The sequence below is a fragment of the Phyllobates terribilis genome, unplaced genomic scaffold, assembly GCF_046119375.1.
Source record: "Phyllobates terribilis strain yellow unplaced genomic scaffold, ASM4611937v1 Scaffold_8__6_contigs__length_399053987, whole genome shotgun sequence".
Lineage (NCBI taxonomy): Eukaryota > Metazoa > Chordata > Amphibia > Anura > Dendrobatidae > Phyllobates > Phyllobates terribilis.
The window spans coordinates 135,897,144-135,912,688 of NW_027362768.1; the positions used below are offsets into that span (position 1 = coordinate 135,897,144).

The following is a 15,545-nucleotide window of genomic DNA, read 5'->3' on the forward strand; positions in this document are numbered from 1 at the left end:
CAAAGCATCATCAAAAAGGAATTAGGGAAATAAAAAAATAAAAAAACAGTTACATAGTGTAGTTAGTGAAGGAGAGGGATTTTGTAATGCAAGTATATTAGAAAATAGTTTAGATTATGGCACTAAATAGATAGGGATTTAGAATGAAATTGACTTTGGCCTTCGGACCACCCCTTTAAATTGTGCCATTAAAAGCTATTTGTCCCACAAGACAATAGCCCTCATACATCTATGTCAACGGAAGAATAAGTGTGGTTTTTGGAAGCCGGGAATATAAAAAATAAAAAAGTTGTGTGGCTTTAATGAAACTATAAGACCCTTAGCTTGGACCTCCAGTTTATATAAAAGTGGCTTCCTTTATGAAACGTGTAGGCTTGTCCTTATCTTTGGAGAGGGTACATGTATACCTAATTTTATACTGTAGAAAACAAGATAAAACTCTGCTGACTTCCCAGAAGAGCATTGTGGGGAAATCAAGCTCAGCTATTTCTGATTATCTATAGTATATCACTACTGTAAAGGGAAAAAAACAGTTTATCGATTAATATAAGTGAATATCTTGCAATATTTCAGCTTAAAGGGGTTGTCCATGATTATAAAAACATAGCTGCTTTCTTTCAGAAACAGCGCCAACCTTGACGATGGGTTATACTTGGTATTGCAGCTTAGCTCCATTCACTTCAATAAGGCTGAGCTGCAATACTAGACGTCAGACAACAAAGCAGCCATGTTTTTCTAATCCTTGACAACCTCTTTAAATAAATATTTAGTGCTAGGATAATGAGCGAGTGACCGATATTACATTATTATCTTCTTGAACTTACAGGTGACAGTTGACTGAAATGGACCATGGGCCTCCCCACTGGTTCAACCAGCCTCAGAGCAGACCCCCAGAAAATATGGGTCAGTGGAGGGGAATATATCCGCCACCACCTCCACCTCCACATCATTACCGAGATGGCGGCTATGGATATTACCCTCCTTATCCAGTGCAAGGAAGTCATCAAGCATGGCCCGCCCCGTGGATGGACTATTATTCCCAATACCCAGCAAACATTCCTAGACACATAGATTACAGGAGACCTGCATCTCGAGCTGAGATATACGACAGAAGTGAAGCATATCGGCCATTGTCCCGGTGAGTTTTCTCCATTTCATTATATTATATACAGTGCCTACAAGTAGTATTCAACCCCCTGCAGATTTAGCTGGTTGACACATGCGGAATTAACTTGGCATTGTGACATTTGTACTGTAGATCAGCCTGGAAGTGGGAAATGCACTGCAGCAAATTTTTTTTTTTTTTTTTTAAAACGTTAAAAGTTAATTCAGAGTGTCATTTATTATTCAACCCCTCAAACCACAAGAATTCTGTTTGGTCCCCCTAAAGTATTAAGAAGTAGTTCAGGCACCAAGAATAATGAGCTTCACATGTGTGGATTAAAGATCTCTTTTGCCAGCCTTTTCTGACTATTTAAGACCCTCCCCAAACTTGTGAACAGCACTCAGACATGGTCAACATGGGAAAGACAAAGGAGCATTCCAAGGCCATCAGAGACAAGATCGTGGAGGGTCACAAGGCTGGCAAGGGGTACAAAACCCTTTCCAAGGAGTTGGGCCTACCTGTCTCCACTGTTGGGAGCATCATCCGTAAGTGGAAGGCTTATGGAACTACTGTTAGCCTTCCACGGCCAGGACAGCCTTTGAAAGTGTCCTCCCGTGCCGAGGCCAGGCTTGTCCGAAGAGTCAAGGCTAACCCAAGGACAACAAGGAAGGAGCTCCGGGAAGATCTCATGGCAGTGGGGACATTAGTTTCAGTCAATACCATAAGTAACGTACTCCACCGCAATGGTCTCCGTTCCAGACGAGCCCGTAAGGTACCTTTTCTTTCAAAGCGTCATGTCAAGGCTCGTCTACAGTTTGCTCATGATCACTTGGAGGACTCTGAGACAGACTGGTTCAAGGTTCTATGGTCTGATGAGACCAAGATCGAGATCTTTGGTGCCAACCACACACGTGACGTTTGGAGACTGGATGGCACTGCATACGACCCCAAGAATACCATCCCTACAGTCAAGCATGGTGGTGGCAGGATCATGCTGTGGGGCTGTTTCTCTGCCAAGGGGCCTGGCCATCTGGTCCGCATCCATGGGAAGATGGATAGCACAGCCTACCTGGAGATTTTGGCCAAGAACCTCCGCTCCTCCATCAAGGATCTTAAGATGGGTCGTAATTTCATCTTCCAACAAGACAACGACCCAAAGCACACAGCCAAGAAAACCAAGGCCTGGTTCAATAGGGAAAAAGTCAAGGTGTTGGAGTGGCCTAGTCAGTCTCCTGACCTTAACCCAATTGAAAACTTGTGGAAGGAGCTCAAGAATAAAGTCCACATGAGACACCCAAAGAACCTAGATAACTTGGAGAAGATCTGCATGGAGGAGTGGGCCAAGATAACTCCACAGACCTGTGCTGGCCTGATCAGGTCTTATAAAAGACGATTATTAGCTGTAATTGCAAACAAGGGTTATTCCACAAAATATTAAACATAGGGGTTGAATAATAATTGACCCACACTTTTATGTTTAAAATGTAATAAAATTCAACTTAGCAACATAACTTTTTGGTTTGTAAGATTTATGCTTCTGTTCATAAAACCTACTCTCGTTTGCAGTTTGAAGGCTCTAACTTATTTGCATCTTATCAAACCAGCTAAATTTGCAGGGGGTTGAATACTACTTGTAGGCACTGTATTTTTAGAACAAAATATTAAACAATGTGTTGCAGTACCCCAGGATGACCACCAGAGTAGGGTACTGTAATCTTTTTTCATAGGAAGTCTGGTATCTTAAAGGGTTTATTTCGTGAAGACTGAAGCCACCCTCATCTGATCAATGCTTGTCCATCCTGGAAAAGATGTGTTTCAACATTCTAACTGCCAACTTTTTAGGAGGATGATTGGGGCTGGGGGCTGAATTTTTTTTATAGCCATTCCCCTTTTTGAGGCTGTGCTCTCTCCAACCAGTTAACCACCCCTCAATGACAGAGCACCCCGCTATCCAACACAAGAAACTTTCCGGACCCACCGCAAACCCAAGAATAGGACTCTGCAAACCATTCCTCGTAGGACATAGTTTTCAGTCCGCTCACCATCCTGGTAGCTCTTCTCTGTACTTGCTCCAGTTTTTCGATGTCTTGACCTCCGCTTCATCCATTGTCTATGGGACTACCGGAAATGGGTGAGTCCAGTAGTCCCATAGATAACGAAAGGATCTCTTTATCTTAGGAATAACCTTTATCATTTACATTTCCGGAGAGGCGGTGTAGTTACAGGCGCATGGGAATATCTTTTATTCATATGGTACCAATCTCATTATAGCCCCTGGCGATTTGTGTGGACTTCTAGCAACATGATCTCACCTAATTAATCAGATAATGGCTACCTGCCTTATTTATAATGGGAGAAGAGACGTCTTCATTTTACCTGCTTTTTTAGGTTATTTTCTGAATTTTATATATGTTTAAATATAAGATTTTGGAATTTAACTCTTTAAGCGTACAGGTAATTTTGTCCTTTAAGACGCAGGATATTTTCCCATTTTTGACTCATCATGTTCTTGAGTCATATTATTTTTTTGTTGAGCAAAGGCTAAAAAAATAAGTAATGAAGTGGAATAATTTTTTTTCCAATGAATTATTGCCTGTTTTGTATCTAATGTAGGTTCTAGTAGGGACTTTCTGATGACAATCCTAAGGGCCCTTGTCAGACTCCCACCACTCATCGGCACCCTGGAGCGGGGTGGTAGCAAGCAGACTGCCCACCCTTTATTTAGCGTTTTAGGTACTGAAGTGATTATTGACTTTGACACCCAAGTAGGGATTCTCCACCTTTGGGGACACGTTTCTTTTTCTTACTTAAATGCTTGTATTTGGGGCTAAAAATCATTTTTGCAATTGGATTTAATTAAACATTTTGCACTGCTTGCCTTATGGGCTGTACTATCTATTGCTGGCTGCAGAATGAGTTAACTGAGAATCCATCTGTGAGCTTTTTCATACAGTCTAATAGGAGAGTTTGTAACTCTCTTATCTGTCTTTTTCTGAGCTCTTCTCAGCTCTTCTCTTCTGGTCCACAGACCACATCAAAGTTGAATGTGCAGAAAAGCACAGTGTCTGTAAAAGCCCAACAATGCAATTCTCTTTAAGAAATCCAATTGCAAACATGATTTTTTTTTTCTGATACATGCATTTAAGTAAAGCAAAAAGTGTTTGGAAGGGATGGACCCTCTTTAAATGTATGTATCTGGGATTGAAAATCATATTGTTTCATGAAAAATGTGCACTTTTTGCCTTCTATAGCCTATGTGTTGCACTTGCTATTGCTGGCTGCAGAATGAGTTAACTGAGTACCCATCAGTGAGCTTGTGCTGATAACTTTAACGGGAGAGTTTATAGATCTTTTATCTTTCTTTTTCTAGCCCCTCTTAGCTTATTGATGACTATAGACCACCTCAACGTTGAATGTGCAGAGGAATAGAGTCTGTAAAAGGCAAAAATTGCATTATTTTTAATGAAACCCAATTGTATTTTTTTTAGCCCAAAATACATGCATTTAAATAAAAAAAAATGGTCCCAAAGATTGGAGTTATTTCAGATGCCGACTGCAAATTACTGTTGATAGCACTATGTGCAAACTATGTCTTGCCTACACAGTGATTGACAGTGTTCCCTGTATGACTGTGCATGCAGATAGCTGTCAATCACTCGTAGGACCGCCCACTTGACCCATCCATACAAGCACCAGGGATTTTAATGATTAAAATATAAGTAATACTAAAACTTTTCCATCAAACCTATATATCACTCTGCTCGGCTTCTCCTTCTCTACACCCCGCTGTCCACAGATCGGACTGTATGTATGATGTGACAGGGTCCCTTTAAGCACATCACCATTATGTGAGCTGAACTTGCCATAAGAGTCACCTTTAGAATGACAAAAATGAGAAGCAATATAAGATTTGTTTATGCCGCCATCTCTGAACAGCGGATAATGATCAGGTTAAACTTGTGCCTTTACAGCCAGAGGGGAGCTGCCGGCTACAGAACGTTTTTTGCACACATTTACAGCTATTATAGAAATGTGCGGTGCCGTCATCCACTCCTAAGATGCTGAAATATAAAAGTGCTGGGTTTATTTTTAATCTATCGATCTGCTGCTCGCTGTTCAATTTGTACCTGAAGTGCTCACTTATTCATTTAAGTGCTCAGTTTCCCACTGACATCTTGGACAGTCATTTGTGCGGAAACTTTCGACTGGATGGATGATACAATTTAAGGCTAAGTTCAGATGAACGCTGAACTTTGAGGACCAGTCACGCCCTCAAATTGTGGATGTGACCGGCTCTGTGTGCCCATAGCAGATGGGTGCAGGAGCTGCCCACTATTTAAATGCACTGGTCTGCTCCGTCATCCAGTCCAGACTATTGCATGCAGCAATTTTTCTTCCAAGTGGTCAAGTGGACCCAAGGTCTGCTTGGAAAGTCACCCTTGTGCACTATCATCCAGACTGCAATGGCTCCTGTGCTATTTATTGCATGGCACATTGCAAATACTGACAAACCAAGTTTTGTTTGTGTGGCCGCCCCTAATACTCATCTACAGGGTTGTAAAATTACATAGAGAATCTGTCGTAATTATAAATGACCCTAAATTCCAATAATGTGTAGCACTAGCTACTAGAAGAGACACAGATTCCAATGATGTAATTATTATCCCTGGACTTTCTTTCACTCTCCTGTAGAAAGCTGACAAACGGCATCTAGGAGTCCTGAAGTTCTACAACTCTGAGCTAAGAAGTCCGGTACATGCATGGCATTATAATGCACAGACTGTTTGTCAAAAATTGTAATGCATCTCCCGGGCTTCTATGCTCAGAGACGTCAAACAGTAGAACTCCTAAATGCTGTTTGCCAGATTTCTGCAGGGGAACAAAATGATTAGCTATCTTTTCTTCCTTCCTTCTTTCCTTCCTTCCCTCACTTCCTCCCCTTCATTTCTCCCATCCTTCACTCTCTCCCTCCTTCCTTTCCTCTCTCCTTTTCTTCCTTCCCTCCCTTCCTTCCCTTTCTTTGTTTCCTTCCTTTCTCTCTTTCTTCCCTCTATTTCTTCCCTGCCTTCCTCCCTCCCCCCTCTTTCTTCCCTTACTTCCTTCCTTTCTTCCCTCCCTTTATTCCTTCCCTCCATCCTTTCTCTCTCTTCCGTTCTTCTTTTTCTTCCTTCCCTGCCTCCCTTCCTTCCCTTCCTCCCTTCTCTCCTTTCCTTCCTCCCTCCCATTCCTCTCTTTTGTCCCTTTCTTCCTTTCCTTTCTTCCCTCCCTACCTCCTTTCCTTTCTTTCTTCCTTCCTTCCCTTTTCTATCTTCCTTGCCTCTCTTTATTCCCTTCCTTACCTCTTTCTGTCCTTTCTTCCTTTACTTCCTTCCCTCCCTCTCTTCCTCCTCTCTCTTGCTTCCCTTCCGTCGTCCCTCCCTTCCCTCACTTTCTTCCTTCCCTCCCTTCTTTCCTTACCTCCTTCCCTTCCTCTCTTCATTCCCTCCCTTCGTTCCCTCCTTTCTCTGCTTTCCTTTTCTGCCTCCCTCCCTTCCTTTCCTCTCTTTCTTCCTTCCCACCATCCCTCCCTTCCTTTCCTTTCTTTCAACCCTCCCTCCCTTCCCTCTTTTACTTCCTTCCCTCCCTTTCTGCCTTCCCTCCCTTCCTCCCCTCTCTTTCTTCCCTTCCTTTGTACCTCCCTTCCCTCACTTTCTTCCCTCCCTTCCTCACCTTCCTCTCTTCCTTCCCTTCCTTCGTTCTCTCCTTTCTCTCTCTTCCTTCCTGCTCTTTCTTTCCTTCCATCTTTCCCGCTCTTTATTCCTTCCATAGCTCCCTTCATTCCCTCCTTTTCTTACCTTCCACCCTTCTCTCCTTTCCGCCCTTCCTTCCTTACCTCCTTTCTTCCGTCCCTCCCTCCCTTACTTTCTTTCTTCCCTCCCTCCCTCCCTTACTTTCTTTTCTTCCTTCCCTCCCTTCTCTACCTTCCTTTACTTCCCTCCTTTTCCTCTCTCTCTCCCTTCCTTCCCTCCCTTCCTCTCCTCCCTACCTTCTTTTTCTTCCCTTTTTTCCCTCCCTCCCTTCCTTCCCTTCTTTCCCCTCTTCCCTTCCGATCTATCTATCCAGAAGAAAAAGTAAAAATACAGCAGCACAAGTCCAGAGTAGCAGTTGCTGCACACCCACCAGATGTCACCCAAACAACTCTTACAATAGGAAAACCCAAAGATGTAGACAGATTGCAGTCGACTTTTCAGATGCAACAAAAAAATAGTGATTTATTTGCCATTGTGTGAAATGGCAACACTTCAGCTCATAAGTCATTGACCCTTTGTCAAACAGTGCAATAGAGTGTCAGTGTGGGTAAAGGCTTTTTTGAGGCAAAAAGTCTGTTGGTTTATAATTCCATTGTTAGTAGTTTAAACTGGATTCACTGGGGAATTATTGGAACACAGCGAAGGGATTGACAGAGGGGAGAGGAGGTGTAGCAAGGGGAGAAGTGACTTAATCGAGCAGCAGAGTTAAAGATGGACAGAAGAGGTGCAAGAATGTTGGTTGGGAGGCCACAGAGGAGGATATTGCAGTAGTCCAGGTGGGAGATGATGAGGGCATGCACTAACATTTTAGTTAATTTAATAAAGGACAAACTATTTGACTTGCATGTGGCAGGAGGTGACAAGGGCTTGGATGTGTGGTTTGATGGGCAGAGCAAAGGCAAGGGTTACACCGAGGCACCGAATTTATGATATGGGGACAGTGTGATCTCATTTTCTGTGATCTGGTAGTGGAATGAGTGAGATGGAAGAAAGATGATGAGTTCAGTTTCATCTTTGTTGGATCTCTGATACTTAAGCTACATCTGGTGATATATTCCTATATTTGTCATTCTTGATCATGTTCATATATTCATATATTAATTATAATCAACTGTACTAGACCACACTGTCTCTATTTTTAAATGGGTATTTTTTAGGGGCATGTTTTATAAGGGGTATCTGTTGTTTGTAGAATAAATTTCTGTAATTAATAAATCTATTGAAATATTTGACATGAATTTTCTGATGTTTGATTTATTGCAATGGGGAATGAGAATTAGCTTTTAGGAAAAAACTTTTGGATTTTCCTCATGAATTAACTGAATAAATAAGATGAACCTAGTTATCCTATTTTGTATATTTATAGATGGAGAAGAGTAGGAGTCCCATGACAGAACCTTGAGTTTTGCTTTCTTTTCAACTTTTATACGGATGGTTGCTGGGTCATGGCTAAGGGATTTAAACTATCTATCTATCTATCTGTCTATGTATCTATTATCTAATTATCTATCTATCATCTCTGTATCTATCTATCTAATTATCTATCTAGCTATCTATCTAATTATCTATCTATCTATCTGTCTATCTATATACTCTGTATCTATCTATCTATCTATCTATCTATCTATCTATCTATCTATCTATCTATCTATCTATCTATTTATCTATCTATCACTTTATATCTGTCTACCATCTATCTATCTGCCAGTCTGATGTATATATGTATCTGTTGCAGATAAGTTGGTGACTGAATAAAGATGACATTAAACCTTCGTTGTTGCTGTAGGGATTTAGCTCTATATGTTCATCTTGTGCCCTGATGTATCTCGGAGTGTGTTTTTGCAGAAACGTATGACTGTTACATCTAATAAGAACATAACTTCAGAAAAAAAAAAGCCGTCCTCTTCATGTCGTATTTGCTTGACCTCTTCCTATCTTTTCAGGCAGGGATATGATGAAAGATATGGATTTTACGAGACTGTACATAGAGAAAACTATGGCAACAGAGACTATAATTATGAGCCTCCAGTTGGTGTTTCTCGAGAGAAAGGTACAGTGCACTTCCTTGTGGCTGTTTTCGACTTCTTAGTGTTTCCATTGCTTTTATAGTCCTTTGAATTAGATTTGTGGAGGACATGTAACCTGCGCTTTACCTAAAGTTTTAAAATTAGATTTCTGTTTTCTTAACTCAAGTTGCAAAAGGAAGTTCTTCTCTTCAGCTCCCAAATGTATCACATAACCTACTTTCCTCATTAAAGAGGAACTGCTAAATATTAATTATATTATAGTCATGGCTGCACTCATTTCTACAGAATAATTTCTTAATCTATTTATACTTTAGATGTTTCTTCATTTCACAGATGGGAGAAGAGTTTACAACAATCAGATTGAGCGCTGGGTGCAGAATTCCTCCAAAACGTACGCCTGTGACCAGAACCTGGGGAGCGTCCACCCACAGAGAGACGTACTCAGGTAGTGCAGCACCGTATGGGAAGTCAGCCTTTCATGCGACTTCTAGCAGCTGGTGGTGGTTTTGAATATACAGTGGGCAAAAAAAGTATTTAGTCAGCCACCAATTGTGCAAGTGCTCCCACTTAAAAAGGTGAGAGAGGCCTGTAATTGACATCATAGGTAGACCTCAACTATGAGAGACAAAATGGAAAAAAAAATCCTGAAAATCACATTGTCTGATTTGGAAAGAAATTTTTTCAAATTTTGGTGGAAAATAAGTATTTGGTCAATTACAAAAGTTCATCTCAATACTTTGTTATATATCCTTTGTTGGCAATGACAGAGGTCAAACGTTTTCTGTAAGTCTTCACAAGGTTGGCACACACTGTTGCTGGTATGTTGGCCCATTCCTCCATGCAGATCTCCTCTAGAGCAGTGATGTTTTGCGGCTGTCGCTGGGTAACATGGACTTTCAACTCCCTCCAAAGGTTTTCTATAGGGTTTAGATCTGGAGACTGGCTAGGCCACTCCAGGACTTTGAAATGCTTCTTATGAAGCCACTCCTTCGTTGCCCTGGTGGTGTGCTTGGGATCATTGTCATGCTGAAAGACCCAGCCACGTTTCATCTTCAATGCCCTTGCTAATGGAGGGAGGTTTGCACTCAAAATCTCATGATACATGGCCCCATTTATTCTTTCATGTACATCAGTCATACTGGTCCTTTGGCAGAGAAACAGTCCCAAAGCATAAGGTTGCTACCCCCGTGCTTCACTGTAGGTATGGTGTTCTTTGGATGCCACTAAGCATTCTTTCTCCTCCAAACACGATGAGTTGTGTTTCTACCAAACAGATAAAAATGTAGGCTTATTGTCTACGCGTGGACTCTAGGGTGGACTCTGAAACGTGTAGACAATAAACCTACATTTTTATCCATAGTAATGGTTTGTCGTGACTCCAGAGAGTGCAGAAACAACTTCCTTACCCAGCACCTATCTTCTTTTTCTGTAGCACACAGACAGAAGTAACAGCAGCAGCATGGAAAACATTGTACATCAATACTGAGCTGTGTGGCTGTGAATCCAGCACGAAAGTGAAATACATTTGGTTCAAGCTTCAGCTGGATTTGCCTGTGTCTGGCTGGTCTCTCACTATGCTGAGTGCTCCTTCTCACTCTTCCTCCCCACTAAGTTTAATAGTCTCTTTACTCTGACACCACAGTAAGCTGTCAGTCCATCTTTCTTTGACCAAGACAAGATTTAAGCTATCTTTTAGAATGGATGGTGCATTCTGGAGGCAGAATGGAAGGGAAAAAGTAGTTCATAAGTGAAGAAAGAAGCATATTTCACTGATCAGATATTTTACTACATTTCGTATATTCACATGTACTATTGATTTTGCAAAGTTTGTTGCGTGAACAGTGACCATTTAGCTTTTCTTTAACATTTGCCTTGCTTTACAAGGTTGCGACGCTATGAGGATGATAGGGCCCAGCACCCAGCGGAGAGAAGATGTGATTCTGCGTTGGATAGATTAGAGGTAAGAATTATTCGATGAGGTCTAGTAACAGGCTAACATTTTTGAAATGGCCCCAACCTACTCAATCTTGGGTTCACGTAGGGTGGATTTGTGTGCTCATCTCCCTCACGCTACAGAAATGTCTTACGTCTAGTTTAAAACTGGTGAGGACTGTGATGGTATACACTGCTCATAAACCTATAGAGCATAAAAGACCTAAACCGCCCATACCCGTGAGATAACTATTGCCCAAACACGCATTGAGTCCGCAGCTGTTTCTTCTGACTCCACCGTAAACATGGATGCTTGGATTATGTATGTTTAAAGTAATGGCTGCATGGAGACCATGGGTCGTGCCATGGAAAGATCGCAATGACACCTTGTAACATTGCATCTTATGATTCTGAATCTGGGTGCATTGTGGCTAACAACATAATCCAACCAAAATACCATTGTGACCAAAAATCTAGTCCTTCTGGTTGCACATTTCTTTGCCATCAAGAACTACATTGTAAGTTGTGCGTGTCTGCGATTTGATTGCTTTTTTACAGCCAAATATCCAACTTTAAAACATCTCGTCGCAGACAAACTACACATATTTTTTGATCATGGGGTCTGAGACTTGATATTGTGGGACCAAAGTCGCATTTAGCCCTAGCCTTAGTCAAAAGAACTCAGACTTAAAGGGACTCTGTCAGCGGACATTTCACCCACCAAACTTTTTATATGAACATGTAACTCTTTAAAAGCAATACCTTTACATGGTCAGTCCGTTCCTCTGTTACTGAGAAATCAGCATTTGAATTGATATTCATATGAGGCTGAAGAGCTATGATAGATCTGAAGCCTCTGTCACTCCAGCTCTATTCCCCACCCAGGGCCACCTCCCCCAGCTTGATTGACAGCCTCGTTGTCCTGAGGAAGGAGTCAGTGGACATTATGTATGGTGGTCCTGAGGAAGAAGTCAGTAGACATTATGTATGGTTGTTTTGAGGAAGGAGTCAGTGGACATTATGTATGGTAGTCCTGAGGATGGAGTCAGTGGACATTATGTATGGTGGTCCTGAGGAAGGAGTCAGTAGACATTATGTATGGTTGTCTTAAGGAAGGAGTCAGTGGCATTATGTATGGTAGTCCTGAGGATGGAGTCAGTGGAAATTATGTATGGTGGTCCTGAGGAAGGAGTCAGTGGACATATGTTTGGTAGTCCTGAGGAAGGAGTCGATGGACTTTGAAACGGACTGGCCATGGAAAAGTATTGCTGGACTTGTCTCTGAAAGAGCTACATGCATATATAAATAGTTTGGGAACTGAAATCCTGCTGACAGATTCCCTTTAAAGGTTAAAAAAGTCTCTAGTACAATCATTATAATCCATCATATTTTTATTAAACTTTTTGCCATCAAATATTTAGGGTGACTAAAGTACAGCGTGTGAAATAAGTATTGAACACTTCACCAATTGTCTAAGTAAATATATTTCTAAAGGTGCTGTTGGCATGAAATTCTCACCAGATGTCAGTAACAACCCATCCAATCCACACAGACAAAGAAATCAATCCACAGATGTCCATAAATGAAGTTATATGTAATAATGAGAAATGAAAAAGGAAAAATGTATTGAACACCCTTACTGAAATTTGTTTAATACTTTGTAGAAAAGCCATTGTTGGTGACTGATGACAGTTTCAAGACGCCTCCTGTATGGAGAAACTAGTCGCAGGCATTGCTCAGGTGTGATTTTGGCTCATTCTTCCACACAAACACTCTTCACGTCCTGAAGGTTTCTTGGGCTCTTTCTATAAACTCTGAGCTTTAGTTCCTTCCATAAATTTTCTATTGGATTCAGGTCGGGTGATTGGCTGGGTCATTCTAGCAGCTTTATTTTCTTTCTCTGAAACCAAATGAGAGTTTCCTGTGCTGTGTGTTTGGGATCATTGTCTTGCTGAAATGTCCACCCTCATTTCATCTTCATCATCCTGGTAGATGGCAGCAGATGTCTCGGTACATTTGTCCATTCATCCTTCCTTCAATCATTTGAAGTTTGCCAGTGCCGTATGCTGAAAAACAGCACCACACCATGATGTTCCCACCTCCAAACTTCACTGTTGGCATGGTGTTTTTGGATTAATATGAATTGCATTTTGGCCTCTAAACATGGTGTGTATTATGGCATCCAAAGTGTTCAATTTTGGTCTCATCTGACCAGACTATATACTCCCAGTATTTCACAGGATTGTCTAAATGTTGTTGAGCTAACTTTAATCACGGCTGAACGTGCATTTTGCTCAGCAATGGAGTCTTGCGCCTTGTGAGCGTACATATAGGCGATGGAAATTGAGTGCATTACTTATAGTTTTCTTTGAAACAATTGTACCTGCTTATTCCTGGTCTTTCTGTAGCTCTCCACAGGTGGTCCTGGGCTCTTGGACAATTCTACTGATAATTCTTCTCACTCCTATGTCTGAAATCTAGCAGGGAGCACCTGGTTGTGTCCAGTTTATGGTGAAATTATGTTCTTTCCACTTCCAACAGTGCTCACTGGAACCTTCAGTAGTTTAGAAATTCTTCTGTAATCAATGCCATCAGTATGTTTTGCAACAATAAGGTTGTAAAAGTCTTGAGACCGTTCACTGGTTTTACCTATCATGAGATGCTTGTTGGTTGGCACCTTTGTAATGAGACACCTTTTTAAAGGCCATTAGTTGAATCATCTGATATTATTTTTCACTAAGTGGCAGAATTGCTTTCTAATTACTGATAGATTTCAGCTGGGGTCGTGACTTTCCATGTTTTTTTTCATGTGTTCAATACTTTTTTCCTAGTGTCATTTCTCATTATTACACATAACTTAATTTATATACATCTATGGTTTGATTTATTTTTCCTGTGTGAATTGGATGGGCTGTTACCGACATCTGCTGAGAATTTCATGTCAATAGCACCTTTAGAAATATATTTACTTTGGTGACGTGTTCAATGTTTATTTCACCTGCTGTATATAATATCTTGCGACCTACTGAAGGCTGCATCCTTTGTTCTAGAATTTGAAGTAGTGACAAGGAGATATAGTTATAAAAATCATATTATTTTGACTGTTTTTTTCTATAAAAAAGTCAGGGACTAGCTTTCAGAGCAGGCAACTTTACACCATGTTCTCTTCAGATATTGGATATCATAGAACCTGCCTATACCTTAGTCTTTCAGTTCAGCTGAACCCAGTTTGCTGTCTCAGTACCGAGACTCTGGCATGTCATCCAGTAGCTATGAATTGAGCCAGTACATGCAAGATCCAGCAGACTCCTGGAATCCATTGCAGGATGGTGAGTATTAATTGGCATTTATTATTCATTTTCATTAATAGCCCCATAATCATGTGAGTATCAACATCCCATTATGCATGGACGACTGCATTTCTCCAGAGAAGCTCTCCGATCTCGCTCACTGCTTGGGACCTCTCCTCTATGATGTCCATATGTATTGGGCTGATTAGTTGGGCACATGGACAGGGGCTAGGGTGGTCCTTAAGACTCCTTCCATTTATTTATGTTATTATCTAAATATAAGAAAATTTTACAAACTAGACCCAAAGTGGGTCAAAATGCATGACCAAGTTCTTTTTCTATGGCTGCCGGAGATCTATGTTTTTGGAAAGTTATTTGCTATAAGAGAACATTATACTTTGTAATATTATGCACAATAATAGGCTGTAGGTACTGTATGTGGTATTTCACATTCATTGAATCGGCAACTTTAGTTAACAAAAAGGGGACAGCATGGAGAAATGGTGTAGCCTTTGTTTCCAGCTCCTTTGGCAAGGCAAGTATTTTGCTCCCTACAAGTCTACGTCCTTTCCATCAGTCCAGTATTGAACCCCTCACCCCTCAAGCACATATATTGTAATTTGAGGAAAATACTTATGTAATTCTAATTTGCACTTTGACTTCCAAGTTTTTTTTCCTATAATAAAATGGAAAAATTAGAAAGTTATACTTGTCATTTTTTGCAAAGTAACAATTTTATAACCCTACCTCTATTCCTAACCCTTTCTCTGACCCTACACCTAAGCCTAACCGTAAATCAATCCCTAGCCGTAACGTAATGATTAGAAAAGGATCAAAAAATGTAAAACCATCTTTTAGCAATGAATGAAGACAGTATTTAATCATGTGCAGTTGCTCATCTTCTGTCATCTCTGTTATTGCTTATGCAGAGCGGAGCAGCTGAGAGGAGTTTGTCAACCACTGCTGTGCTCTGCCTAGACAGAAACTGAGAAGACAAAGCTCTCCCAGTTATACTGAGCTTTGTAATTCCATTTGATGCATATGCAGAGTTCAGCAGCCTATGACAAACTCATCTTACTAGCTGTGCTCTGCATGAGCAGCTCTCCATGTACACTCACTGCATGGCAGTGTATAGGTGCTGATCACTTGACAGCTGAGATGAGTTTCTCAGTGGCTGCTGTGCTCTGCATAGACAGAAACTGAGAAGACAAAGCTCTCCCACTTGTACTGAGCTTTGTAATTCCATTTGATGCATATGCAGAGCTCAGCAGCCTATGACAAACTCATCTTACTAGCTGCGCTCTGCATAAGCAGCTCTATGTGTATACTCACTGCATGGCAGTGTACAGGTGCTGATCACTTGACAGTGCGGTAGGCTCAGGTGAAAAAAAATTGTACCCCC

At 41.1% G+C, this 15,545-nt stretch overlaps 1 protein-coding gene across 3 annotated transcripts in view; it reads left to right on the top strand.

Moving 5' to 3' along the window:
• SEC16B (SEC16 homolog B, endoplasmic reticulum export factor) overlaps nucleotides 1-15,545 on the top strand; it is a 191,264-nt gene that overhangs the window by 14,567 nt on the left and 161,152 nt on the right. For all 3 annotated transcript variants that reach the window (XM_073643359.1, XM_073643358.1, XM_073643357.1), the window contains 5 exons: nucleotides 827-1,138; nucleotides 8,838-8,944; nucleotides 9,255-9,366; nucleotides 10,806-10,881; nucleotides 14,059-14,182. In XM_073643359.1, the coding sequence (XP_073499460.1) occupies nucleotides 843-1,138; nucleotides 8,838-8,944; nucleotides 9,255-9,366; nucleotides 10,806-10,881; nucleotides 14,059-14,182 (715 nt within the window). In that variant the 5' untranslated portion in view covers nucleotides 827-842. The remainder of the gene's footprint in view (nucleotides 1-826; nucleotides 1,139-8,837; nucleotides 8,945-9,254; nucleotides 9,367-10,805; nucleotides 10,882-14,058; nucleotides 14,183-15,545) is intronic.